At 44.7% G+C, this 26,492-nt stretch overlaps 1 protein-coding gene across 2 annotated transcripts; it reads left to right on the top strand.

Annotated features, from left to right (window-relative positions):
• asap3 (ArfGAP with SH3 domain, ankyrin repeat and PH domain 3) lies at positions 1 to 24,992 on the top strand. 2 transcript variants are annotated; one of them, XM_076748285.1, is made up of 26 exons: positions 1 to 370; positions 6,069 to 6,141; positions 9,242 to 9,387; positions 10,859 to 10,933; positions 11,967 to 12,016; positions 12,559 to 12,682; positions 13,705 to 13,790; positions 14,154 to 14,229; positions 15,193 to 15,279; positions 15,480 to 15,589; positions 16,347 to 16,416; positions 16,535 to 16,622; positions 16,955 to 17,003; positions 17,850 to 18,016; positions 18,174 to 18,307; positions 18,446 to 18,537; positions 18,627 to 18,807; positions 19,694 to 19,779; positions 20,531 to 20,646; positions 20,735 to 20,802; positions 21,767 to 21,874; positions 22,052 to 22,274; positions 22,495 to 22,786; positions 23,003 to 23,213; positions 23,388 to 23,519; positions 23,646 to 24,992. In XM_076748285.1, exons 1-26 carry the CDS (start codon positions 245 to 247, stop codon positions 23,718 to 23,720), a joined length of 3,045 nt encoding a protein of 1,014 aa, XP_076604400.1. In that variant the 5' UTR covers positions 1 to 244; the 3' UTR covers positions 23,721 to 24,992. The 2 variants fall into 2 exon arrangements, with proteins under 2 accessions (XP_076604400.1, XP_076604401.1); XM_076748286.1 differs by having other exon boundaries at positions 162 to 370; positions 23,388 to 23,515; positions 23,646 to 23,789.
• The last annotated feature ends 1,500 nt before the right edge of the window (positions 24,993 to 26,492 follow it).

Below are 26,492 nucleotides of genomic sequence, written 5' to 3' on the forward strand. Positions count from 1 at the left end.
ACAGTCGCAGAGCGGAGTCTAAACTCGGTCAAGACGCAGGTCCGCTTTTAGGCAACTTTTCACCTTTAACGACGCGTTCAGGGACAAACACTGAGAGGAATACAGTCTCTTTTCAGTCGCCTTCTTGCACACAACGGAGGAATAAACTATTCATCTTTTTTTCTTCTAATGGGAATGACGTGCGCGCGTGAAACTTTGGCTCACTTTTCTCCTCAGTGATCGTCTGACCCGTTTCGCTCCAAACATGCCGGAGCGAATCAGCATTTCGGACTTTGTGGTCCTGACCAACGAGGATTTGTCTTCGCCGGGGACGTCCAGTTTTCAGTCCAAAATGAGCGACTGTCGGAACACGGTTTCGGTGGTGGAGGAGGTGAGAGAGGTGGAGGGCAGGCGGCGCAGAGAAACATGCACCTTTGTCTGCTGTTTACCTGTCCGTGTAGCGTTCATGTTAGCTGTGGCTCAGGAATAGCCGTACACTCACCTGTAGGCTAGCTTACGCTCCAGCATGACAGCTTTGGGTGCTTTATGGCATCATAAAACAGTCTTTGAGCTTGTTCAACATTGTTTCCAGGTGAGCACAGCTGACTGAGAGAGACTTAGCTCCTAGTTTTGTCATTTCACCCCGAAAGCTGGAGCTTATGCTACAGCAATGGGATATAGTTGCAGGTGCAAGGTCTTTATTATTATTATTATTATTATTATTATTATTATTATAGTGTTGGAGCAACATGTTTCTTAGACATGCATGTCCAGTATTCTGAGTTTTGGGGTGACCTGGTGCCCCTGGTGCCCCTGTTAAGACATGGGACTAAGATTCTGGTTCTGATCTGGAGACTTGGACAGTTCAGAAGTGTTTTTGCACCATTTTCATGAGACTCTAAGACCCTCAACTTATTTTGTCCTGCTTGTCAACGTGTTCTGTGCTGGATGTTGGCCCTCATGGTGATCCACTTCAGGTTCAGCAGAAAAGTTAAGGTTACCTGAGGTTACATGAGGTAAAGCAGCACACAGAGAGTTTACTTGTGTGGTGGGAGTCAGGCTGAGATGGGACACAAACTGAACACACACATGGCACAGCAGACGGTGTGTGACACAGGAAGGTTTTGTTTGTCACTGGGAGCGTGCTTGCAAACACGTCTGTGAAGGCCAGTTTGTGCGTTTTGTCTGTTTGAACTGGTGCTTTGGCTGAAGGCCTGTTTGAGGTGTGTGTGTGTGTGTGTGTGTGTGTGTGCGTGCGCCCGTGTGTGTGTGTTTGTTTGAAATCTGTTCTCCCAAAGCTCCTCGGGCAAAGGAGGAAACACAGTGAGGCTGCCATGAACGCTGCCATTAAACAAATAATCCAAGTACGCACACAAGTCGGTCCTTCCTTGTGTGTCCTCTGTGTGATATAACAGTACGGCTCACACTGCAGACCAAGATGGAGTTCTGTTTTCAGTTAGCTGTCATTAGTTTGAACCACCATGGGCTTGCTGTTACAAATTGAAAACTGACGATGTTTTTTCTATGCACCACGTGAGGAAAGTGATATATTTCCCTATGCAACAGTTGTTTAACAGCAGTAATTCAGTCTCAGGGCTGCAATGATGATTATTTTCATTGTGGAGCAGTCTGTCGATTATTTTCTCGATAAATCAGTTCATCGATCGATCATTTAAGCTCTGCTCAGTATAAAGCAGTAATCCAGTCTATAGCCCAGATATCCTGATATATGGCTGAATGTCCATTTGATGCATCGCCCAACAAGGTATAGAGCCTTGAAAAGTCTGAGAGATGAAAGGTCTTCAATCCTGGCTAGCAACAGACTGCTGAGCAGAGATGGAGACAACAGGGTCCAGGATTTATAAAGAGAATAGTTTCAGACAGCTGTCTGATGTATTTATCTTGGCCTAATGTCCTTATTTATGGCCACAACATAGTGGAAAACACATAGCTGGAATAGCTGCTCTGGGGAGGGACATGCTGGAATCCTACACATGTGCACACAGACGGACAGACAGACGGAGACAGACAGGCAGGCAGGCAGGCAGAGGCACACACAGATGTAAAGCCAACAGTCCCTTTATAGATAGATCTTTGGATTATTATGTTTAGTCTGCTCAGCTGGGACCAGCTTGATTAATGGCTAGGCCAATGTGTGGGTATGTGTGTGGTTTACGGTGGCAGGCAGGGAGACAGAGACTTCCATTTACCGCCACACACTCCACTGCTTGTTACTTATTACTCCTAATTAGAGGCAAAGATAGAGACAGAAAGACAGACGGATAAGGGATAGTTTCGTTTGCGATAGCTATGAGCTATAATGGTCTTTATGTAATTTTCCATGAAAGTTTTTGAAGACGGCTCTCAAATTTTCTCCTATGGTTCATGTGTTGATGTTGAAATGAAATACTGCAGCGAAGTGTGTCATCATGCCCAGGTAATGCGGCAAATACGGATCCCATGTCTGCTGCTCTGCTGCCAGCAGTCTCACACACACACACGCACACACCTCGACAGCAGGTGTCCAAAACCTCACATAGAAGCACAATGAGGCACTGTAAAAGACTGTGAATGCTAGTTTTTCAACATCAGCACACTCACGGGTGGAGCTCATCGCCGTCCAGAAGGGATGTGCATGTTGTTTTTTGTCTGTCTTGACTGAAGGGCGGGTTGACTGTCTGTTTGTGTGTCAATGTGCCCTGATTTATTCCACAAAGTTCAACAAACACAGTCTGTTTCTTTGACCTGCACCAGCTTGTTTCCACTGTTTATCCCCCTGTCTGCCAACAAGGGCTGCCCCCGACCAAAGGGTTTCCTAGTCAGCTGGTAGTCTTCAGTTCAAGCCATTGGTGGACCATCCGTCAGTGATACTCATTTCATTATTTAAATATATATATTTTTTGGGACATCAGACAATTTGAGTTGCAGGGCTATGAGAGAATGTTATAAATCGCATTAATACGAAGCTACATTACAGAGAAATACAAAACCATAATAATGAGCATTTGCGAGCTGCCTGTTAGCGGCAATGCTAACAGCAATAGCGATAATGATTCTGAATGTGTCCAAAAAAAAACCTGCAAGGAAAATGAACCTTTTGTTAATTTAGTTCATCACAGTATCACATCACACAAGACGAGTTGTTCAAAACGCGGGAATGATTTCCAACTGCACACAAACCAATGCTCATCAACACCGTGGATGATGTATACTTACAAATTAATCTAACGTTTGTTTCCCATACACCCAAACTGCATCTAGCTGACCAATGATAACTTGGTGGACCGTTAAGGGGCAGACCGACTGCCAGCCATCTTACCAAGCAGAGGAAAGTACAGCAGCAGCAGCAGCGAGCGCCTCCCATCTCCAGTCTCCACTAAATCACTTTGCCATTCATTTTCTGCAGAGTCACATTACACAACACCCATGCTGCCTTTTAATTAGTGAACCAACACTCAGGGAGTGGACTTGACCAGGAAAGGCTGGGGCGCGTAAACAAGACACCATCTAACAAGGCAGAGTCTCTGTTAGTCCAGATTACTGCCTCATTAAAACTATTTCTGGTGGCGCTCGCTGTAGGTGGAGTGCAGCATGTCTAGCTCGGTGAAACAAGTGGCCTGTGTGAGGAGAATAAACAGGATGTAGTTTCAAACCTTGCTGTCGCTTTGGAAGAGATTTATTACCCAAAGACAATCAAGCCTGTTTGTATTGTGTCTGCATCATGTGTCATGTTTACGGCAAGGCTTGTTTTCCTGCAGAGAAGCCCAGTCTGGTCTCCATGTGAGAAAGTGTTGTTTAAGCCTGGAAAGTGACAGTCAGTCAGACGTGTGACATAAATGCAGTGGCGTCATTCGGGGTTGTACATGACAACACAAGACTGCCTTGCTGTCGAACGCTGACTCACCTGTTCACCTTAGTCACACATCGTGAGAAAATTAAGCGCAACTGAACGCAGACACGCACACCTGCTGTAAACCTGTAGAGTAAAACAAACACAAGTCAAATATCGGTGTAGCTGAGCACTAATTACTAACGTCCGTGAAAGATTGTACCCTCTAATCTGTTTGTTGTAGAGAGTGAAGCCTTGAGGAGTATGGTTTGGTGATAAGAGGATGTATTTGTCAGCAATCTGAACTTTTCCTGTAATGCTGATTCAGTAATCCCCCCTAATATCCCTTGGTGTATAATTAGTCCAATTCAGGCAATGGTGCAAATCAACAAACCGCATATTACTGTATGCAGTGTTTCCCACAGGATTTTAGGAGACTGTGGTGGGAGGGTCTCTGACCCTCGGGGTTGGGTGTGTGTGTACGTTTTCAAGCCTGATGTATCTCGTTAGGGCATTTTGAGACCACTGAATGTAATATAAATTGCTGTATATGAACATAACAGGTTGGTATCATCCTTAAGAACATACGAGAGAGAGAGAGGGAGAGAGAGAGTGCAAGAGAGGTGGCATGTCCTCTTAATCTTCAGAAACGCTCTGATTCAGACTGTTTTCTCCCCGTTTTTTTTTTTTTTTTTTTTTTTTTTACACTTATATCTTTACAAATACAGCAGTAAGAGACCGACTTTCCCTTTTTGTTTTTTCGGCATCAGCCTTGCGATGGGCCCCCTCATAACCGTGGGCCCGGGGCAGCCGCACCCTCTGCCCCCCCGCCGGCTCCGCTACAGCTTTTAAGCCATAACCTCACCCCTCTTCACCGATGGCTGTGGCAGAGTCACTGACTCAGTGCTGTCGGATCCCTCTTTTCTTTTTCTTTCTCGCCGACGAGAGATATTAAATAATTAATTTCATGTTAATTTTTATAAACGGGTAGAGAGAGAACACAAACGACAGAGGGATGAGAGAAAGAAATAGCGGGAGAGGGAGAAATAGCGGACAAGTAGCTAGCTACCGGGAAATCAGCACCAGGGATAGCGGAAAGTTAGACTCTGTTTAGAAGTTGATGGTGCAATGAGATCAGCAACATGGCCGACACTGCTCCGTTATCGAACTTGATACCTGCCACTTTTATTATTAGTAGTTTACGCTTCTGCGTCGCGTCAACGCCGTACCTACGCCGTCGACGCAGACCCCTACGCGGACCCTACGCCGTAGCCTGACGCGCACCTCCAAAAAATCCTGACGTGAACGTCGAGGACTGTGATTGGTCCGTTCAGAACGTAATTTTCGGTTCAGTCGCAGCCCTATGGTCGCAGCACAACAACACCGCCATTTTCAAAGTTTCTGTGGTGAGAGCTACAAGAAAAACTGGACCAAGCCGAAGAAAGAATTATCAAGGAGGTACGCAAGTACGACCACCTCTACAACTCCTCTTCGCGGCAGCAAGAGCCCCGCGAAACCATACAAAGACACAGCAACACCCCCCTAGCGGCTTGGAGGTGAATTGCGGAGCAACGCGTTCCCTCGACGCAGAACTATGAATGCTCAGTAACGGCGTAGGGTGTACGCCGTAGGTACGCCGTCGCCGCGACGCAGAAGCGTAAACCAAGCACTCACACAATCTTGAAATGCCGTCCCGGCTTGCTGTCATGTATGGATCACCGACTGTATGGATGCGGTGTCGCCGGATCGCGCCAAATGCAGCAGACAGTAGGACCGTCTATGAACGCGACCTGTTGGCGCGTGCGTGTGTGTTCACGCGCGCGCTCTCGCTCGCGGGCTATAGAGTAGAGTAGGCTACAGCTGTGTAATCGGCTGACTGACGGATCTGGTTATTATTATTATTTTTTAGGTGGGGAGGAGGGTGGAAAGCGGGGGGGTGGGGACGAGACTGTGGCGGGCCCAAACGAGACTGTGGAGGGCCGCCACAGTCTCTTTAATTGGTGGGAAACACTGCACTGTATGGCAATATTGGGTTTAGTGGATTTTGCATCAGTTTGTTAACGTCTTGCTTAAACTTTGTTATTTAATTCACCAGATAAGGCAAAAACAGACAGTTTCTGAAACAGATTTCCATAAAATGCATTACAAAATATATTGATTGATAATATAAACAAGAAAATAAGACATTGTCAAGTGCAAACATCTTTTATTTTGAGGTTTAATGTCACACACTCGTTTTTGTCTCACTGTTCTGTTGCAGTCTCTGGAGGTGGACCACACGACTCTGCAGAGGATGAGGAAGATGATCAAAACTATACACACATCTGGGCTCTGTAAGTGTCACATGATGTCATCTCAGTCACACAATGCATCACTATGTTTAGGAAACAATCCTCAAGACTCACTTAGTAGCTATTTCCTTTCAACTGTTGGCTGTTATGATTTCATCCACTGCACTTTGAGGGCTTCTCATCCGTGTTGGCTTGAGGTTGTGCATGAAAGGTCATTCGTGAGCTTGCAATAGTAGTTTGGCATTGAGCTTTCATCAGCACACGGAAAAGGTGATAAAGAAGAAAACACCGCAAAAAAACACAGCAAGTTGACCTCGAGTTGGGATTTTTTTTTTTTTTTTTTTTTGCCAAACTGCTATTTACCAAGTCAAGAATTAACTTTAACTTTCAATATTGTACAAAGGTTGTAATGTATTAACACAATACTACGCTACAACTTTTGACAAAATCCATGAAGAAATCCACAAATGAAGCATGCCTGCTTGCATTTAGATTGAGATAGCGGTTAGCCTCTGTTATGGCAGGAGTCAGTCTATAGGGGAGCATCAACATCATTCATTGTACAAGCCTGCTTGAGATGACTTCATCAAGCTCATGCGGGCAGTAGTGTTTATGAGTGAGGCCCCTTGTTATGGGACCAGGGTGCGTGGGCTGTTGGGTGATTGTGTTTATATCCACACAGAGTGTATGGCTCTGTGGTGCATGTGTGTGTCTCTGTTAAAGTAAATGGTATGTGCGGTTTCTGCCAGAGCAAGCTGCCATACAGTGACCCAACCGATCCGCTGGGTCACTAAGTGAATGTTTTTGTGAGTGTGCGAATGTGTCATGAAGTGCTGCAGTACGTCACCGCGGGTCTGTCAGAAGTGAACATGCATAAGATGTGAGTGTTCGCCTCAAAAATGCGCGGGAGAAACTCAGGAACTGCATATCCTGAAGTTGTTTTTCTGTCCTCACTTCCCATTTTGAGGCTTCAGCTCATAGTTTTTATTTAAAATGAGTCAGATAGCCAGCTGCCCAGAATTAGGCAACCAGATACAGTCAGCAACAGCACTGAAGCTGCTGAGAAGTGCTCCATCATTCTCCTCCATACGTATTCACTCTACTTCTTTATGTCTTCTTCTGTAGCTAAATAAAATCAGATGGATTAGTTCCAGTAAAAAGACAACAGGAGCCCCTCCACTGTGTCAGTATGTTGTTGAACCCCTCAGTCAGTCCTGATGCTGATCAACAGTCTGACTCACCATGCATACAGATTCAATCGTGCGCCCACTCCTCCCCCATGCAGTCTCATTGTCCGTTACTGTGTCACACATGTTAAAAAAACCCACACACACATGGTGAGATGTTCTCCTCTTTCGTTCTCTATTCCCATAAACCGTTAAGTACCACTTTTCTGCCAAGATGCTGTGGCCTGTGAGTCTGTGTGTGTCCTGGCAGAGGAGTGAAAGAGTTGAGTTGCCCTGCTGGTATCTGGTAGTTAAAGGTCAGCTGTAAAATCATCCTCTGAGCTCCTCTGTGACTCAGCTGTTTGTTGTTTGATAGATGCAGGCTTGTTGTTTGTTATAATACTTTTTGTAATGACCGTGACCCAGCTCAGTTCTCCTGCTCCCCCCCGATCTTGTCTCCTCTATCCTGCAGTTGTGTCTGCATTCTTTCCTTCAATTAATTTTTTCTGTCATCCAAAGTCTTTCACTTTTGCTTTTCAGCCAGTTGGTACAGCTGTGTCAGCCTGTCTCCCAGCTACAGTCAGTTTGCCATTTTATGTTTGTCTAGAAGTGGAAACTGGAGCAGAACAGATGAGCTTACTGTACTCTTTCTGCTTATATCTGCTTTCGTCTGTTTAGTCTGCTTCGGGCGCCTCTACAGATGTCTGGTCCACATGTCCCTTCACTGATTCCTTAAATTGTTGGTGCACAACCACCAAAAATGATTTCATTTTACCTTAAAGTTATAATCCTTAAGATTTCAGTCCGAGTCGATTTGGCAAATGCAGAGAGAAGCCACATCATTTTGGGGGCAGCAAAACAAACTAATGTTGTATTAATAAAGAAGTCAGGCAATAATTGACCTTTTTTAAAGATTCTGTGAGCAATCATGATCTGATTTTATGCAAACAGGAGGGCTCAGTGAAAGGATTTTGTTACCTCTCTGAGAAGTTGGAGGTGTGCAGCCTGTCGTCTGCAGCTCTTCGACTATCACCTCACTGTGGCTGCTCCTTTTTGTTCCATTACTCCCTGCAATACTTCCCCCCACTGTCAAAAAATGTTGAAAATGACCATTGTCTTGTTTTGTAGATAGATGTAGAACGATAACACATTGGATTTCCTGTGACTCTTTCATTATAGAAGTCAGCTTGTGTTTTGCCTGTTAAATGCTTTTAATGTGAAGCTGCAGCAGTAGGAAATGTTCAACTTGCACTAAGCCGAACTTAATACAGCATTTTTTTCCAGGAATGTAGCCACAGACCTCCAGTTCATAGTACTGCAAATAGAAATACTGCACTAGTTTCATGCGTGGATCATGGATCATCTCCATTGTGTTACCTCATTCGGCAACAGTGACTGAACAGACGTTTGTTTTAATGAAAATCTTGGAAATTGGACCTCATTGTTGGGATTTCCTAAAGTCAGCTAAGATGTTTCTATATAACTGCAGTGAACAGACATTTGGTTTTAATTATTCATCAATTTTCCATCTTTGCTGATTGAAAATGATGACTTCCATTGCTTGAACTGGATCTTGTGTTTATTTGATGTCCTCATCTAAACCTTATTTAAAATAGCTGTAGGGTAAAACCTCATTTAGTGTAACATAAACCAAAGTGGTGCCAGTCAGAGCTCAGAATCTTTTCCATCAGCCTTTTTCCACATAAATTCAGCAGACTGCGAGCCAACTAAGGTCATGGCCCTTGGGAAAGTGACCTATAAGCCCCAGAGAAACATGGGTCTCTATATATTTGCCTGGCTCCCGTACCACGATGGGTGGAAACCAGTACTAATTTATCCCACATGTTTGTCTTGTTAAATACTCTTTGTGCAAAAGGATAAGTCTTCTTCAGATTTCCTGCACATGTAGCTCAAGTCTGAGTCACCTTTAACTGTCTATGTCTTTACTCACTTTGTGTGCACGTGTTGTTTTTCAGCCCATGTGGACAACAAGGAGCAGTATATCGAGGTGCTGGAGAACTTGGGGAATAGCCACCTGACCCAGGACAACAACGAAGTCTCCACAGGCTTCCTCAACCTGGCCGTGTTCACCAGAGAGGTCACGGCCCTCTTCAAAAATCTGGTGAGGAAAGAGGAGAAGAGTGTGCAGGAAAAGGGCAAGGGAATGGAGAGATTTCCTAAAATTAGCTGCCTTCAGTGGAGAGTTGAAACCACACACACAAAACCTCAGAGACAGCAGGGGGAGGGGTGGAAATAAAGACAAAACTGAAAGAGAAGCTCTTTATTTGGCTCTAAAATACTCAAATAATGATAAAAAGTAGAAGGAAAGATCCCCAAATCTCTCTCCATAACATGTTGGGTGTATGTGTGAGTGATAAATGTGTGTGCACCCCCATACGCGCATGACTGCATGGAGGAAAAGGGGGTTTTCAGCAGCTGCACGCTCGCGCTTCTCAACTCTAAAATCTGGGGCAGTCCGGAACCCTCCCACTGATAGTTTCTATGGCAATGATAATTCATCCCAGACCTCCATGTGTGAGTCAACACACACCGTTTCACACACTCCTCCCATGTGTCAATCAAGGCTTCACAGGGGAGACTGGGCCTTACAGATGTGAGGAGGAAGTGGGTCCGAAACACTAACAAGAGGATGATTTAAGGACTTGTACTACAAAATCAACCTAAGTGTGTCCCTTAGCGCTGTGTGTGTGTGTGTGTGTGTGTGTGTGTGTGTGTGTGTGTGTGTGTGTGTGTGTGTGTGTGTGTGTGTGTGTGAGATTTTGTGATTGCGCTACAGTGTGCATACCGCCTTGTCATGCGTACACATGTTGACACTTTGGGAGCTGGTATTTCCCCGTGTAAGAACTCAGTGTATCTTTCATCACTTACCTCAGCTTTTGGATGGCAACCAAAACAACCTTACCAGTCACCAGGCCTCTGTGTCAATACATAAAGGTCACCTCTGCAGCCAGCTCACGGAAGTGGTTGGACATTATTTATGTTAAGGGCCGGGTGCAGCTTGGTTGAGAGGCTGCAGGAACATATTACAAACAGACTGCAAACTTCGACGCTGGTCAACTGGAGATTTGTGGACAGGAGATGAAGGATAACGGACGTAGCCAAGCTGCATGCCTTGGTGAAAATGTGACGTATTTCCACGCGGGAATTTGTGCTAATTATGTATTACTGTAAAGCTCAACCTGTCGGGGTTATGCTGATTGCTTTGTGATTCATCCTCCTCAGATCCCCTATAGACTCAGTTCAACTCATTTCCATCCAAACCTCAAATTAATCTTGGCTTCCACTTTACACAAACAGTCAGAAAAATTATTGCGTCACGCTCCGACTTGGATCAAAAACATCTTAATGGTGCAGCTTATTGCCCAGTGTTTTCTTTCAGTGAATCACCAGTTCAAAATGACTGACTCACCATGTTTTTGGGTTATCTGCACTCATTCCCAGAAATGTAAGTCCATAGGGAGAGTGTGTAGAACGTGTTTGCTCACACAGCAAGAGATAAGAGCCACCTGTAACATTATGTGGACTATTTTTAACCTTTTTACTCGTTTTCTGTGTTCTTACATGTCTTACAGGTGCAAAACCTCAACAACATCATGGCGTTTCCTTTGGAAAATGTGCTGAAGTCAGAACTCCGGGACAGCAGATTAGTGAGTCTAGATTTTATTAAAAATGTATTGAATATTAATAAAACTTGTGGTATGCACATCATGATGACTTGTTTCAATGTTTTATTGTAGGAAAGAGAGACTATACCTGCCTAAGAGGAAGTCCATCTATAATATGCCTCACCTCTACGACATTTTGCAGTTCTAATTTGTGAACTTGAACAGCAGGCAGCTTGTAGTAATGCGGTCACCTAGAGACATATCCTGAACCTAAATAGCTTATGAGACAGCACCCACAAACACAGTTCTGATTCAGTTAATTCACACGAAAGCTGTTGAGTCAGGGACAAGTTCAGTTTCTGTGAACCAAATATAAACAGGGCACTCTGATGACTCCATTTATTCACAGTGCTCTGATTTGCAGCTCAGGAATACGGATGTCTGCATTTGTAGATGTTGACTCCAGTGACCAAAATAACTTCACTATCACAGTGTAGAACCAGTGTTACGGTGGATTTCCTCTTTGAGCACATAATGCGGTCTGTCTGTGTCGTAGACCCAGCTGAGCCTGCTAAGATATTGGATAAGATGAGGCTGTTTATGCAGATTAATACGTAAGACCGAGCTATGTTCCAATACTGAACCGACCTGTCTTGCCCAGTATCTGGCCTTTTGATTTGCCAGCAGACTAATGAGTAATAACAGGCTAATGCCTCTGTAAGCTCCTGTCACTGCCCTGTGTTTGAAACAGCTGATTTGACAGATAAACATTGCTTCACTGTAACTGCGAAGGAAGGCAAACTGCTACTGAAATCCTGTTCAGCCAGATTGCAGACCGGTTAGCATAACATGAGTAATCATGTCTCTGTGCATTAACTGCCTGACTCCACCCAGATCTGCACATTTAATAACCAAAACATAAGGCAGTTGCTGCTTCACCTGACTGTACGTCTATTAGCCATGTCATGGAGACACTACCGTCTGACAGTAACATAGAGACTAACTTCCCTGTGGTGAATTTACTCTACATGAAAACAGCTTTATTCAATGCAGACTTTTTTCTTCTTCTCTGCAGGAGCTCAAGAAACAGATGGAGAAGAGTTGGAAGGAGTACGATGTAAAAATGTAATTAACCACACTCTTACACGTACTCTGTTACCACACATTCAGTTCTTCATCTTCAAGGCTTATTGCTTCATGACAGAAAAGGAGCCGACACTTGAGACAGATGTTATTGCCTAAGGAGAATCACGTTGCACATTTACAGCTCTAGCTCGTCTTTCACTGGATCACAGAAGTTGGTGTAACTGCAAAGGTTAATAGGACAGTAGTTTATCTCCCTTGGCCTTTCTCCATTACATCGCTGTGAAATGAAACTGAGGCTCTGCACTTTGCAGCCATCATTTGATCTCTTTCTGGTGTCGGTTTAAAGTGTTTTTTAATGTTGTAAGGAAAGTTCAACTCTCTCTTATTGTCTTTCCTCTGACTTCCTCTCACCTCTCTCTCTCTGAGGAAGGTGAGTTAGCAGAGAAAGACGACCCAGAGAGAAAGAGACAGACAGATAAGAGAATTGTTAAGTACCCATAAGTGTGTACATAAATGACTCAGGATAACAGTTCTTCTGTCTCACTTCTCCTCTTTTTTCTTTCCTGCCCTCCCCCCGTCAGAGGGAAGCTAGAGAAGGAGAGGAAGGAGAAGACCAGGCAGCTGGGGCTGATCAGGACAGAGGGATCAGACGGAGGGGAGGACATGGAGAGGGAGAGGAGGACCTTTCAGCTGCAAATGTGTGAGGTGGGGGATTAGTGCCAGTCAAAATACCAGACCCAGACACCTTTCACATACCTGAGGTGGGCTTGATTCAGTTCACATGGGTGGTCTGCCTTGTGGATTCCATATTCCATCCAAATGCATGCCCAGGCTCAGTCCTTTTTGTGTGTCTCCAGTAATTTCTGTGACTAGAAGAAGCTTAGTTGCTTGAGTTTCGCAGGCTTGCAGCAGAGCTGGGTCACACACATTGGAAAGTGTAGTTCAAAGGCAGATGAAAGTGACCCACACCTGAAAGCCAAATTAGGGGAAATTCTTGTGAAATGCACTGACGGTGCTGTTACATACAGGTGGTGCAGTCTGAGCTAAGTGTGTTAGTGCACATGTAGCTGGAGAAAACCCTGAGAAACAGTGGGCTGACCCTGACTGAGACCAGCTGTTGAGACAAAGAGGAGAGGCAGGGAAAATGGAATTTCCACTTGTTGCAAGCGGCTCCACCCCTCCGTCTGTCTCTACTGTACATACAACACACACACACACACACAAACACACACAAATATACACAGAAGAGAAACACTTCGCTGAGACCGTCTGCAGAGACACAGATGGATTCAGACTTGAGTTTAATGGAGCAAAGACAATGCAGTCATTCCTTCCACATGCTGCTAAAACCCCTTACAGCTTTCCCTCAAAGCTTTTTCTCTACCTTTTTAAAATATGACTTTAGACTTGGGGCAAGGTGGAAATTATTCACAATAAAGCCTCCAGTGTATGCCTGTGCTTTCCTATTTTCCAGTTTCAGTCTACAAAGTTCACTGAGTGGCTGAAGTGTTGAAATAAGGCACACGACCTTTGAGACAATATGAGTCTGTGTTGTAGAAAAAAAAGGAGCCACACAGTGAAAACAAGCTCAAATCAGAGAAATGGCCGATTCCTTTGATGCCTCACTTTTGTATTCAGGCTCCATGTTTTTGTGGGTCAGTCCGGCCTTTCCATGGAGAGCTGCTCTATCCTGCCCTGGTTTTAACTCGCTTTGTTTATACTTCCAGTATCTTTTGAAGATCCAAGAGCTCAAAGTGCGTCAGGGCCCCGATCTTCTTCAGAGCCTCATCAAATATTTCCAGGCCCAGCTCAGGTCAGTCTCAGCCGACATCACATTTCCTTTTTGCCATTTTGTTGTGTGTGTGTGTGTGTGAAATAAGAAGGAAAAAAAGTTTGGACTTTTTCTTGGCTTGAAAAGGCATATGGATTTGATTTGTACCTCAGGGTTTCACTGAAGGATTTTGTATAATAGTTGAGGTTCTTTGCGTTTCACTTTCCTTTTACCAGCTATTATTACTGTCGTTAACCGTTCACCCGTTTTAATCATACTGAGGGTTTTATGTGGGAACAGAGTTGCTTATACAGCTTCAGCATGTGATGTTTTGGTTGGTGTGAACTCGGATGTTTGGGCTCAAGTACCATCATGACTCAGCATTTGTTCTTTTTCTGATCTCAGTTTCTTTCAGGATGGCCTGAAAGCCGCAGAGAATCTCGCCCCCTTTATCGAGAAGCTCGCTGCGTCTGTTCACACGGTAAATCCACAGAGGCTGTTTGTCTGTCTGCCTGCATCATGTCAGTGCTCAGACGGGTAAATGTTAGCTGTCTTATCTCTGCAGACAGGATTGTTATGATTTCAGAAGAATATTTGCTGCTGACTCAAGCAGATGTTATCACAAAACACACTCTTTTTCGTGACTTTTCTTCTTCATTTGTCATCCGTTGCTCAGTCACAACAGCAGGTAAAAGAAGGCACTTACAGTAAAGCTCTCACCGTAAATCACATTGTGTTGTAGAGCCCCCTTTAGCACTTCTTCTCTGTTACTCTTTCACCACAGCCAAAACCTCAGGCTCTACCCCTCCTCTGAACCCACAGGCAGAGACTGTTATTGGAGTCTATTCCCAGAAATGCTTCCCCCTATTTCCAAAAGATGAAACTGACAGCATCCCTCATTTTCATTCCTTCCCTGATGCACACCTTTTGCTCCAACCACTCAAACTGGTTTCCAGTCTGCACACAATTTGCCCTCTTCTCCTTTGCTGGATAGAGCCCTGGAAACAGACTGTAAACTGTGATACAGGGAACGTTAGAGGTTTTTCTGGTTCTGCATGGGCAGAACACAGACCCGCTCAGACATGCCAGACCTCAAAGAAGGAAATTCAGACAGAATCTGTTATGATTCCCGGGAAAAATGCTGAAATATTTCAGTTAAACCGACTTGTGCTGCATGCAAGACTGGTCACTCTGCTGCTTTAACACAAAATGCACAGCCTCCCAGGATGACACACCCCAGCACTGTGCTCTGTTCTGCATTATTAAGGCCATTACACAAAGCTCTGATGTATTGTCGTTCCACACCCAATTCCTGAAACAAATAAAAAAAAACATGCATATGATCAAGTGAACAGGGGAGAGAAACATGCTGTTCTTCCAGCTAATTGCTTTTTTATTGCTGCGATTGAATAAACAGACTTTTATGGCGCTGTGTGTGCTGTAGGTGCGTCTGGACCAGGACGAGGAGGTAAAACAACTCACTCAGTTGAGGGATTCTCTCAGATTACTACTGCAAGTGGAGGGTAAAGAGGTATGCTGGCATCTCTCAGATCTTCAGTTGTCAGTATGCAAACATTGTGTGCTCTGAAAAAGTCAGTGGCAGATGGCTTTAATTGTTAGTTATTACTGTCACATGACTTTGTCTTGCCACAGTTGTTTTATGTTTAAAATTTTCATGATCCTCAGAGCTGGTTCGAAGCCTTTGATGTAAAGTCAATGTTTTTATCCCAGGAGTATCTGAACAGGAAGAACTCTGGCAACGGGTACAGCATCCACCAACCACAGGGCAACAAGAAGTATGGGACCGAGAAATCTGGCTTCCTGCTCAAGAAGAGTGACGGGTGTGTAAAAGCGTTAGTTACAGTGTCAGGAAACGTCATATTACAGGCACTTATAACACAAGTATTGTATTAGAACTGCAACATGCTCATTAACATCAGAATATGCTGGAAACTCAAACTACAAAACATTCATGTTTGATCAAAATCCTCTCTGTGCATGTTTTAAGAAGTTATAATGGTTTTAAAGGGATAAACGCTGCTCGGGGGTAGTGATCAGAGCTGGGTGAAGAGTAAGCGAGTAAGGCATAGAGAGAGAAAGGGGAAGTCAAACTTTGTCTGCCCCACCTGGTCTTCATTATCGTGAGATGAAGATTCAAGCAGGGGCCCCTCTTGTGGAACTTATTGGCAGACTGGCTAACTGAGCTGATCCAAGTTTTGCGTCATGTGCGCGCACACATATGCATGCACGCACACACGTACATGCACACACACGCACGCACACACGCATGCAGACAGAGCTAGATTACAGTGATAAGAATAAGGAGAGGGGATGAGGTTCAGTAGGGTGAAGGGGAGACGGGAGGAGAGCAAACTTTCCTTCAGTCACTGACACAAAACAGAACACGTTCTCAGCCATTTTACACGATTCAATCATGATAATGAAACAAGAGTGAAGCCTTGTGAACAGCAGTGAGCCGGGCCAGCATGGTGTGTACATCACCATCACTCAATTCAAGGGAACATGTTAACACTGATATCACTTAATGCACTGCGCACAAATCATCCTGTTTTTTTCTGTGGACATGTCATCCTGCAGGATCAGGAAAGTGTGGCAGAAGAGGAAGTGTGGAGTGAAATTTGGCTGCCTGACCATTTCCCACAGTACGGTGAGGACCCATGGGCCGAACTGTCGCCAAGCATTGAGATTCTGATCAAAATGTCAACTGAAATCTGTCCAAATTCTATAATGAATGTTGAACTAAGCGTATGTGTGTCTGTCTTCAGATCAATCGACCGCCAGCCAAGTTGAACTTACTGACCTGTCAGGTGCGACCGAACCCAGAGGACAGGAGGACCTTTGACCTGGTCACTCGTAGGTTCATTCCTAACTTTTGACCCTTAACACGTTACGCTCCACATATCATTAAAGACTAAAAGAGTCATCTGCAGTGCAGCTGTGTGGAAACTTGCATATTGTTCTTACGTTAGGAGAAATTGGACACATCTTGTAGTGTAGAATTTGTATGATTTATCTCGAATGTTGGTGCCTGAAACAGGTGATTGGTGTGCGTCATGCTTGTTTTATAGAGTTATGCAACCTTTATTTCTGCTGTCCTGTTAACTTTAAACCCACCTTCACGCCCTCTGCTATTGAGCAATTTATTGCACTGACAGTGTCTAACGACCATTTCTCCTTCTCCGCAGATAATCGGACGTACCATTTTCAGGCAGAGGATGAGCAGGAATGTGTGATGTAAGTGTTAAAACAGCAGTAGGCTGCATGTTAGCTTCACTCACTTCCTTATCTCTCGTGTTTTTCTCATTGTATAAGCAAGTCGTTACATGTCGTGCAGCTTTATTTGAGCTTAGGCCTGCATGGAAAAGAAGCAGTGCAACGGTAGAAACAGCTAACAATGCACTCATAATGAAGAGGTGTACCAAATCTGATGAACAATAGATATAGATTGTGTAGTAAGGTGAAAGAGTCTGTAATCTGATGATGATTGCAGTGAAGTAGGGCTGACAGTGGACATAAAGGCAGAGCCACTAAAGGATGAGGGGAGAAAAAGCTGTCCTCTAGGAGCCCCCTGGCCCAGCTGGTGTTGGGTGGAACTTCTCTTTTTAGCCACAGACAGCAAGCAAGAAAACTTTGTTTTGTAATGTTGGGATTGAGGGGAGTGCATGTGGGTTTGTCTGTCCCATAGCCTTCCCCTGTGTGTGGGCCACCCGGCAGATTGTTTGATGTGAGTTTAGGGACAGAGAGAGATGGAAATGGTTTGCAAAGAAAAGTACCAGACTAAAGAAATGAAAGATGTGAGGTTCAGTATGAGTCTGGGTGGCAGAGGACTCTTGAAACTGAGAAAGTGAGAGTGATGATGGTTTAGCCAGACAACTGAGCAAAAAACACATGCAAAACACATGCTGGACTGCTTTTGATCTTCCGGGAAGAAGAACGCAATGATCAGTGCTTTGGTTTCTTGGTGCCACAAACTGTGGTTTCCCCTCCAAGTGAGCTGCTAAGAAATGTGGAAATTAGAGAACAAATTTTGCCTTTCAATTAAACCATTTCTGTCTGTATGTATCTTCATGTGTGCTTCAGTTGGGTGTCAGTGCTGCAGAACAGCAAGGAGGAGGCCCTGAACACCGCGCTGGGAGGAGACCAGCTCCACCTCCAGGACAGCGGGCTCCAGGAACTTTCCCGCGCCATCATCGCAGAGCTTCGCCACATGCCCGGCAACGAGGCCTGCGCTGACTGTGGAGCTGCAGGTCAGCCAGTCATTGTGTTGATAAATGAGGAAATACTTCAGGAGATTAAACAATATTTTCTAACCAGTTTAATTTATTTTACGAGCAGTCAAGCCTTGTTTTTATAGACTCAATGTGTTTCTAAGAGTCTCATGACTTTTTGCTCTGTGTGTCTCAGATCCAACATGGCTGTCGACCAACCTGGGCATCCTGACCTGTATAGAGTGCTCTGGCATCCACAGAGAGCTGGGTGTCCACTACTCCAGGATCCAGTCACTCACTCTGGACCTACTGAGCACCTCTGAGCTCCTGGTACTAAACGCACACATGGAAACACACAAAAAGTCTCGGTGGTTTTACTTTCCTAATTACCCACATTATGTAAGCGTCTGCCTTTCATTGAAATACTTTAACATCACATCATTGTGGCTGCATTGTGTGTCACTTCAGTTGGCTGTCAGTATTGGCAACACCAGATTCAATGACATCATGGAGGCGGGCCTTCCAAATGACTCCATCAAACCTTTGCCACAAAGTGACATGTGAGTGCCTGATTTCTTTAAAACTACTGATGAAGCTGTTTATTGTATTTATCGTGTTTTCCGTTAATATCTGTTTATTGAACACGCAGGAATGCCAGGAAGGAGTACATCGTGGCGAAGTACGCCGAGCGTCGGTATGTGGTGCGGAGGGAGGAAGCGGATCCCGGCCGGCTGTATGACGCTGTGAAGAGTCGTGACCTGACGTCTCTTCTACAGCTCTACGCCGAGGGAGCGGACCTGGCCAAACCACTCACAGTGTCTGATGGACAGGTACAGATCACTTAGAGCCACCTGGGGTTTGACACACCTGCTTGGTGGGAGTAATAATCGCACATTGTGACAAATTTAAACTCTTAACATCCCAACAGATGTCATGCATTTAGGCTGAATGACATCCTGACAAGGCCGCCCACCGGGCTTCTCACTCTCTAACTGTAACTGAAATGGTTAAAGGTGGAAACAAATCTTCCGGGTGTTAAAGAAATGTGTAGATGTACAGTAAGTAGGAGGCGTGTGGATAGTCACAGTATGTGAACTATGTGTTAATTGTCCTCTTGTGTGCAAAGTTCATGTGGGTGGGGAGTCGCACGCCCTCCCATCGCGTCTGGCCTCTAATCCATAATCTTTCCCTCCCCTCATTCTCTCATCGTGTTTTCCCCTCCGCCTCTGCTGTCTCTCTTCAGCGCCTCGTCTTCGCGTCTTTAATCATGCTCTACCATCCTGTCATACACTTCCTGCTCAGCATAAGCAGCGTGTGTGACCCCACTGACTTCACTGTGTGCGCGCGCGCGTTTGTGTATGTGTGTGTTTGTTTGTGTTGCCTGGCCCTCGTTTATTATTGCAGCTTTTAGGTCAGAGCTCACGTCTCTTGAGAACAAGCGAGACGAGCTCATTGAATTACGCAGGCACTTCTCCGTCTTTCCTCTGCCCCTCTTTGTGCACTTCACATAAATAGACGTTGTTTTTACTTTTTAACACACAGGCACAAATGAGCTGCTGGGTCAACCTCTGATGTTAGCTCCACTGTGTCCAAGCGGCTTGTCTTTAGACCTGATTGTCAGATACAAAATGCAACTGAACAGTTTTGTACAGATGGACGGCCTCATGTGAGGGTCAGCAGTTTGACCTAATTTGTACTCCCTTCTTCCTGTTTAAGGGGATCAAAGAGACAGCTCTCCATCTTGCTGTGCGTCTAGAGGAACGAAGCTCTCTGGCGCTGGTGGATTTCCTCTGCCAGAACAGGTCAGACACGCATGATTTGTATGTCCTTTGTATGAAGAGGATTAAAGGGATAGACGTGGGGTTGTGTGAGGTGCTTATCAATAGGTAGTGGATTACCCACAGTAGGTGGCCATCAGCATGCCCCCAGTTTGGAGCAGGAGTATTGGTGTAGCAAGTAAGAAGAAGCAAAAAAAAAAAAATGCCTGTCCATAAAAATCAATATAACTTAAAGTGTACGCTCCTTCTGCTTTACTTTACTGTCAGAAGCCCTTTCCAACAAGACCTGAAGTGGTTAATATCTCTCTTTCCAAAGCTACAGTCCAAACCAGACTCCTTTGACAAAAACACTCATTTTACCTCACAGAACGTGGAGGTCGATCGCTGCCTCGACCGTTCAGTTTGTTTGTGTTATTGTGTGACTTCGGTGTTTGAAAGGGCTGGTTAGGATTCACCAAAGTTACACAATAACACAAACAAAGTAACTGACTAAGGAGTCTGGTGGCTTTGGAGAGAGCAATATTAACAGTTTCAGTTCCTGCTGGAAAAGGCTGTTTGGAGTCAAAGCAAAGGTAAAACAGTGGAAATATTCCAAATGTAGTGTATACATAAACTGACACTGACTTTTTTTGTCATGGACCTTTATAATTGTCTATAATTCTACTTTAAATAATACTAACTAGTCCTTTAAACTCTGGAGTCATTATTGTTCAGCGTGCTTAGAAAGTTTGCAACAATTAAGACAATCTGTTTGTGCCGTATGTTCGCTCCACAGCAACTGTCTGGAGAAGAGAACAGCAGAGGGAAACACAGCTCTTCACTACAGCGTCCTGCATCATAAACCTGAGTCTCTCAAGTTGCTGCTCAAAGCAAAGGCAGCCCTACACACAGGTGCCTTTAACTCCATTGACTCTCCGTCTCTTTCACCCAGTGCAATCAGTAAACACTGAAGCCATTTCTTCTTTTACGTCTCCTGTAGTGAACTCTGCGGGAGAGACGGCCCTTGATGTTGCACGGAGGCTGCAGCACACTCAGTGTGTCGAGCTGGTGAGACCCCGTTTTCCTCTCTCCTAATTTATCTTTAAGTTTTAATTCATAAATTCAAAGAACACACGGTCAGGACCTAAGTTCAACTGAGGAATCGAGTTGCAGCATTAAAATGCCTAGCAGAAAGCCAACTCCAGAAACAAAACAAGGCAACTTCCACGGCTGGAAATACTACCTTGAAATAACTCCCTGTGCAGCAAAGCTCGGCTGAGGACGCACTCCCAGGACGAGGAATCTTATCCTCATCAGGCCCCAGTGTGTATCATTTATGAACTGGTTTTATTTTCTTACCGGCCATCTGCCCTGCTGAATCAGACCTGCCTTGTGTAACATCCTGTTTGATTGTGCACAGCCACGCTTTACAGGCTTTGTTGATTAGAGACTGAAAAAGGTTAAACAAGTGAGCAGCTTTACAATTAACCCTGTTCCCCAATTGGCTGAATTTCATTTTGCACTGAGGCCGAAGTGAGATGTGGGCTGGCTCTGGACTGTCCTTCAGTGATATCATATAACCCCCTTAGCTCTTTCCTAATTGTTATTCATTAAATTTTTTTCCACTGAACCCAAATTCACCTTGATATGACGGATCGTTGTCAGACAGGAGGGAATTTTCTCTCAGTAGATTTTTCCAAAATTGTGCATATGATTTATAATCCTGCTCTTTAACTGCCCATTTTTTTCCCTTTTCATTGCTCCTTCGTATCAGTTTCAAAATATCAAAGAGCTATTCCAAAAACATTAAAATATCTGCACTTAACTGTACCTAAAACCCCCAAACTTCAACCCAAGAACAGCCAAGAAGCTGAGCTACTCCAGCAAAGCAGTGGAAATGTAGTTGGCTTGTTCGAGCCAAGTACACAAATTACTGCATCATAGCTGAGTCCTGCTATTATGTGCGTGTGCTGTATGTGTAATGTGGAGATGAGAGTGTTCTGAGTGTTTGTGCTCTGTGTGCGTGTTTTAGTTGGAGCTGGCCCAGAGCGGAAAGTTTAACTCTCAGATCCACGTGGAGTTCATGTGGGAGACACAGTCTCAGGAGTTTTATGACAGTGAGGACGACCTGGATGAGAGGGTAAGAAACCAGTCTCATTACTGACTTTGTCTTTCTGCCAAAAATCCCTTCAGACAGTTTGGAGAAGGACATTGGAGGGGTTTTCCACTGCAGTCTGTGCTCTGCTTACAAGAAAAATGCCTTGAAAGTTGAGAGGAATTAGAAATGAACCCTGTGATGGTTTCCACTTTCTTCCAGGTGAGCCCGTTACCCAAAAACCGCTCTCCTCCGACCTCTAATGGGGGTGGTGGGACTTCCTTTGCCCGCTGGAGTGTGGCTAATAGTGCCAACGGTGGGGCGGGAATCAGGCCTTGTCAGACATATGAGAATCTGGATTTCCTGTACAGAAATCCTCCAACCAACAGCGCCCCCTCTGGAGCATCGGCACCACCACCACTGCCAGCGAAATGCATCCAGAGAGGTGAGTAAGGCTTATCTGTGTTATAAAAACCTCACCGCTGTCACCTTTGAAAAGTTCATATTAATTAATCAAGAACAATAACAACATCCGTCTGTGTGCCAGTGGGTTTGAATACTTTTGAATGATTTAACTTAATTAAATTAATGTTGGTTTTCCAACAAAAACAGTGTACAGTGATGTCTTTTTCAAATTTCTGACTTCATTTTCTTGCCCTCCACAGGTCGCTCAGACCCCCAGATTTCAGTCACAACGCAGGAAGGCAACCCCATTCCACGTCGCTGCTCTAACCCAGCCTCCCACTCCTCCAGTCCCCAGACACAGGCCAGACATAGCTCACCTTCACCAAACCCAGAACACCAAGGCCAAGTGGGGAGACCACCTAGGTCTCCACATGGACACGGAGGTCTGCTCAGGGGACAGAAGCAGATGTGGGACGGCCAGCCTGGTGCTAGCTCTGGGTCTCAAAGCAGCGCCACGCTAACGTCCTCTCAGAACCACATAGGGCCTGTCAGGTGAGACAGCACTGCTACACCGCCAACACATTTCTGTCAGGTGTGAAGAAGGCCTCAAATTTAAATATCAATATTTCCTAAAACTGTTGAGGACAGTCTTAAATGCCACGCAGATGAAAATTATTATCCACCTGTCCTCATGTGTTCGTAAACGACTGCATATGACAGAGGCTTCATCCGATCTTGCTTATTTCACGCGACTTCTCCACCCCCCAGCTCGGAGAAGACCACATCGTACCGTCGGACCAGCAGTGGAGGAGGCAGCCAGGGGAAGTGCGGCGTGCTTTCTCCAAGCTGCGTGGGAAGCCAGGAAGAGCTGTACTGCAGCTTAGTGGGGAATAGTCCCAGCCTCACCGCAGCCCCCGCTCCAGCACCGTCATCCTCACCTACCGTGACATGTGCCCCACGACCCCGCAGGAACGCTATGGTACAATCACATAGAAACCTCCTTCAATCATATTCAGCTGACAGTTTCACATCACAAGCTTCTATTCCGCGGGACTTTTCTGTTTCTGTGGAGAATCAGAAAGGGCCGGTGAGATTTCACAGTCAGTCTAAATTTGCTGGTGGCACGCTGTAAAAGATATCATGTCTCCTCCAGGTTTCTGGCAGCAGGCCACATCAGAAGCGTGTCAAGGCTTTAGTGGACTGCAGGGCAGTCAGTTCTGAGCAGCTCGCCTTTTTCAAAGATGAGATCATTGTGGTCACGGCCGCTAATGACACCCACTGGTGGGTAAGTGCAACTGCAACCTCTTGATTCATCCCAGTGCTTTGTCGCTTCATCTTCTGGGTAGCAATGTGAAATACATTTATCTCTGTGTTCACATCATAAACATCCCATCACTGTTTATCCTGACAGGTTGGTCACATAGAGGGGGACCCATGCAGGAATGGGACCTTTCCTGTCAACTATGTGCACAAACTGACAGACTGAGGGGACGTGGAAGTATGACTGTACTGTATGGTAACTTAGCAGAGGAACTGAACCAGCACGGGATGCTTACTGGAAAGTTATCGTCACCACACAGTGGATTTTATCTACGGGAGAGGACAGTGTTGTTCTCCTGGATCTAACTCAAACCAGAATATTTCCACATGAGGATATGCAAGCCAAAGGATGCCTGAGGATATAGACAGCACTGTTCTAGGGATTTATACCCTTTAACATTTACTCACCCTGGAAACCAACAAGGGAACTGAAGGCTTTCACAACCACATAAAACCTCTCATTCCAAGGACGATATTTCCTCCCCTGTTGGTCTATCCTTGGTTTTTTAACTGCATCGTGTTTCTCCGCTTGTCTACCACCAAGAACCACTATTAATAGGTACAAGTGTATTTGTGGTTGAGGTAGAAACTGCTCTAATGTCCATTTAGCCATTATATTGACGATGTTTAAGGCAAAACTTACCTGCAGGGCCTCCCCCTTTTAAGGCACTTTAAGCTCCTCTTCTGAAGAGCTGGCAGAGCTGTAAATGTGTACCTAACCAGCTGTTGTAGAGGGATGTAGCTGCTTTTTGTTGTGAACGGAAACTGTCTAGTCCTTTAAATCACAGTATACTGAGAGTTGGATTGAGGTTCAAACCTGCTCAGTGTCTGTTGCAGCCTGCCCTGGGACTCTCAAAGGGGCTTTGTGCCTGCCAGCCTGTCTGCAACAAAGCGGCAGGCGTCTGGGCAGCCCGAGGAGAGATCTGAAACTTTAACTCAGCCATCTTGGCTCTGGGCACAGCTCAGTGGCCGCAAGGAGAGTGGAGGATCCAGTTTCTTCTGGCTCCAAGCATCTGTCTCTGGAGAACCTGGAATAATGACGGTGTGTTCTGAAGCAAAAAAAAAGAAAAGACTCTGTTGTACCAGGAAATGGCTCTTATAGAGAGCTTGTTAGTAACAGCACCCCACTGCAGTAATGTGTTCAGTGAACACACACAATTACTGTGGACAGGTGTGTTGCACCAGATATACACAAGCACACTTGCACTTACTTCACACACAGAGTAGCTTCCAGGATTTACTGTAGGATCCTGTAGGGAAGAGAGGAGGGTGTAACTGCTCTACTTTTTATACTAAAACCCACATTTCACAGCTATTACACACCATTTCTTGTGCATAAATGTCTCAAAATGTCCACTTGTGTACAGTATATATCACCTGTTTTCTCATCTGTTATGCATTATAAAGGATTATATCATTACAGATACTTCATGTTGGTAAGTTCATGTCCTCTGATTTGTTGTCGTGCGTCCGCTGTTCTGTTTCGTTAGATGTCTAAATGGCTGTCAGGGAGAGAAAAGAAGGGGAACAGACACATTTGCATAATCAGTATTCAGTCTCACCAAAGTGAAAACAGGCAGTGATGGGCAAAGGCAGCAGGAAGCAGGTGTTCACTTCCTTTAATCATTCCTGAGCTTAAACAAACAGGCACAGAGTGTGTTCGCTTTGTTACGACACTGATGATTAAGCAAACAAATCAAGAGACAGGCGTGTTATCAGATAACTGTGGGGCGGTGGATGACTGTAAGTAGGAACTCTGTCAACAGTAAATTAACTCATCAGTCAGTACATTTGTAATACGTAAAACACATTTAATTAAGTGCCATACAGTTTTTTTATAGTATAAATGATGTAATATTTCTGTGTGTTCAGTGTGAGTCGAGTGCATTTATGTAGCATAAAGCTGACTGTAAAGGCTTTAGTGGCCATGATGACCTTCTGCACACCTGTACTGCACAATATGTAGAAAAATACAACTGGATGAATGTCTGTTTTGGATGCACCAAAATGTATTACATTATTTACTAATCCATAGACTCAAATTCATTTACGAACCTTAATTAGATACAAGTGGAGTTTAGGACTTACAAAAAATAAACAGAAGATTAATTAATGATTGATTAATTGATTTAGAACAGTGTAATTTTTACTTTTATGCTCTGGCTTGTAATATCCCCCAGTGTATTCCTCCCTTATGCTCACAAAGAGACCCATTACCTGTTTAAATTCTACACAAAAATGTGAGTGTGAATAAGGCATTTCTGAAAAAAAAAAAAAAAAAAAAAAAAAATCATTAATCTCAGTGAAGTAACCCCTGGAGTAAATAAGGGATCCAGTTGGAACCTGTGTCCTGTGTAGATACATTCTGACAGTTGAAGTTTCTCTTCTTCCTGCCATTTCTGGCATCCCCACAGCCTCCCGTCCCCTCTTTCTACCCTTTATGCCTTCCTAAAGCTAAATCTCTCTCCATCCATCTTTCCTTGGCATGTTTCCCCATCGCTCTCTGTCCTTGCAGCCTCATTTTGTCTCCGTCCGGACGTTACTTAGCCCTGATCCAGGATGATGAAACTCCAACCTGTCACTTACATAACCGGCCACCTCGCTAACAGCCAGGATGCGAATGCTGCGGCTTATTCTGCTCTGCCAACTGAGTAGCCCATAGACACACCCATTTCCCACCATTAGGCCTGTCTCTTTGTCCTAATGCATGCAGCGAGTGGAGTAATGCTCTCATCCACTTTATGTTTATTTATACACACACAGACAGGACACACATATAATTTAATGTAATGTACACTCTGTGGAATATAATAGTAATCCATGAAATGCAGAATAAAGCCTGCACTAATCTCTGGATTTATATGGTTCAAGTGTGGCTTGAGTCTTTTATTAGCATTCTTTTTGAAAAAGCACGTCAAGTTTGTATGCATCAGTGTCT

The sequence above is a fragment of the Chaetodon auriga genome, chromosome 14, assembly GCF_051107435.1.
Source record: "Chaetodon auriga isolate fChaAug3 chromosome 14, fChaAug3.hap1, whole genome shotgun sequence".
Classification (NCBI taxonomy): Eukaryota; Metazoa; Chordata; class Actinopteri; order Chaetodontiformes; family Chaetodontidae; genus Chaetodon; species Chaetodon auriga.

Bases quoted from the DNA above. Each gene is read 5' to 3' on its own strand.
- asap3 (XM_076748285.1), top strand. From the start codon at position 245: ATGCCGGAGCGAATCAGCATTTCGGACTTTGTGGTCCTGACCAACGAG. The intron at 12,683-13,704 runs GTGGGGGATTAG...TTATACTTCCAG, and splicing joins TTCAGCTGCAAATGTGTGAG to TATCTTTTGAAGATCCAAGA. The intron at 22,787-23,002 runs GTGAGACAGCAC...TCCACCCCCCAG, and splicing joins AACCACATAGGGCCTGTCAG to CTCGGAGAAGACCACATCGT.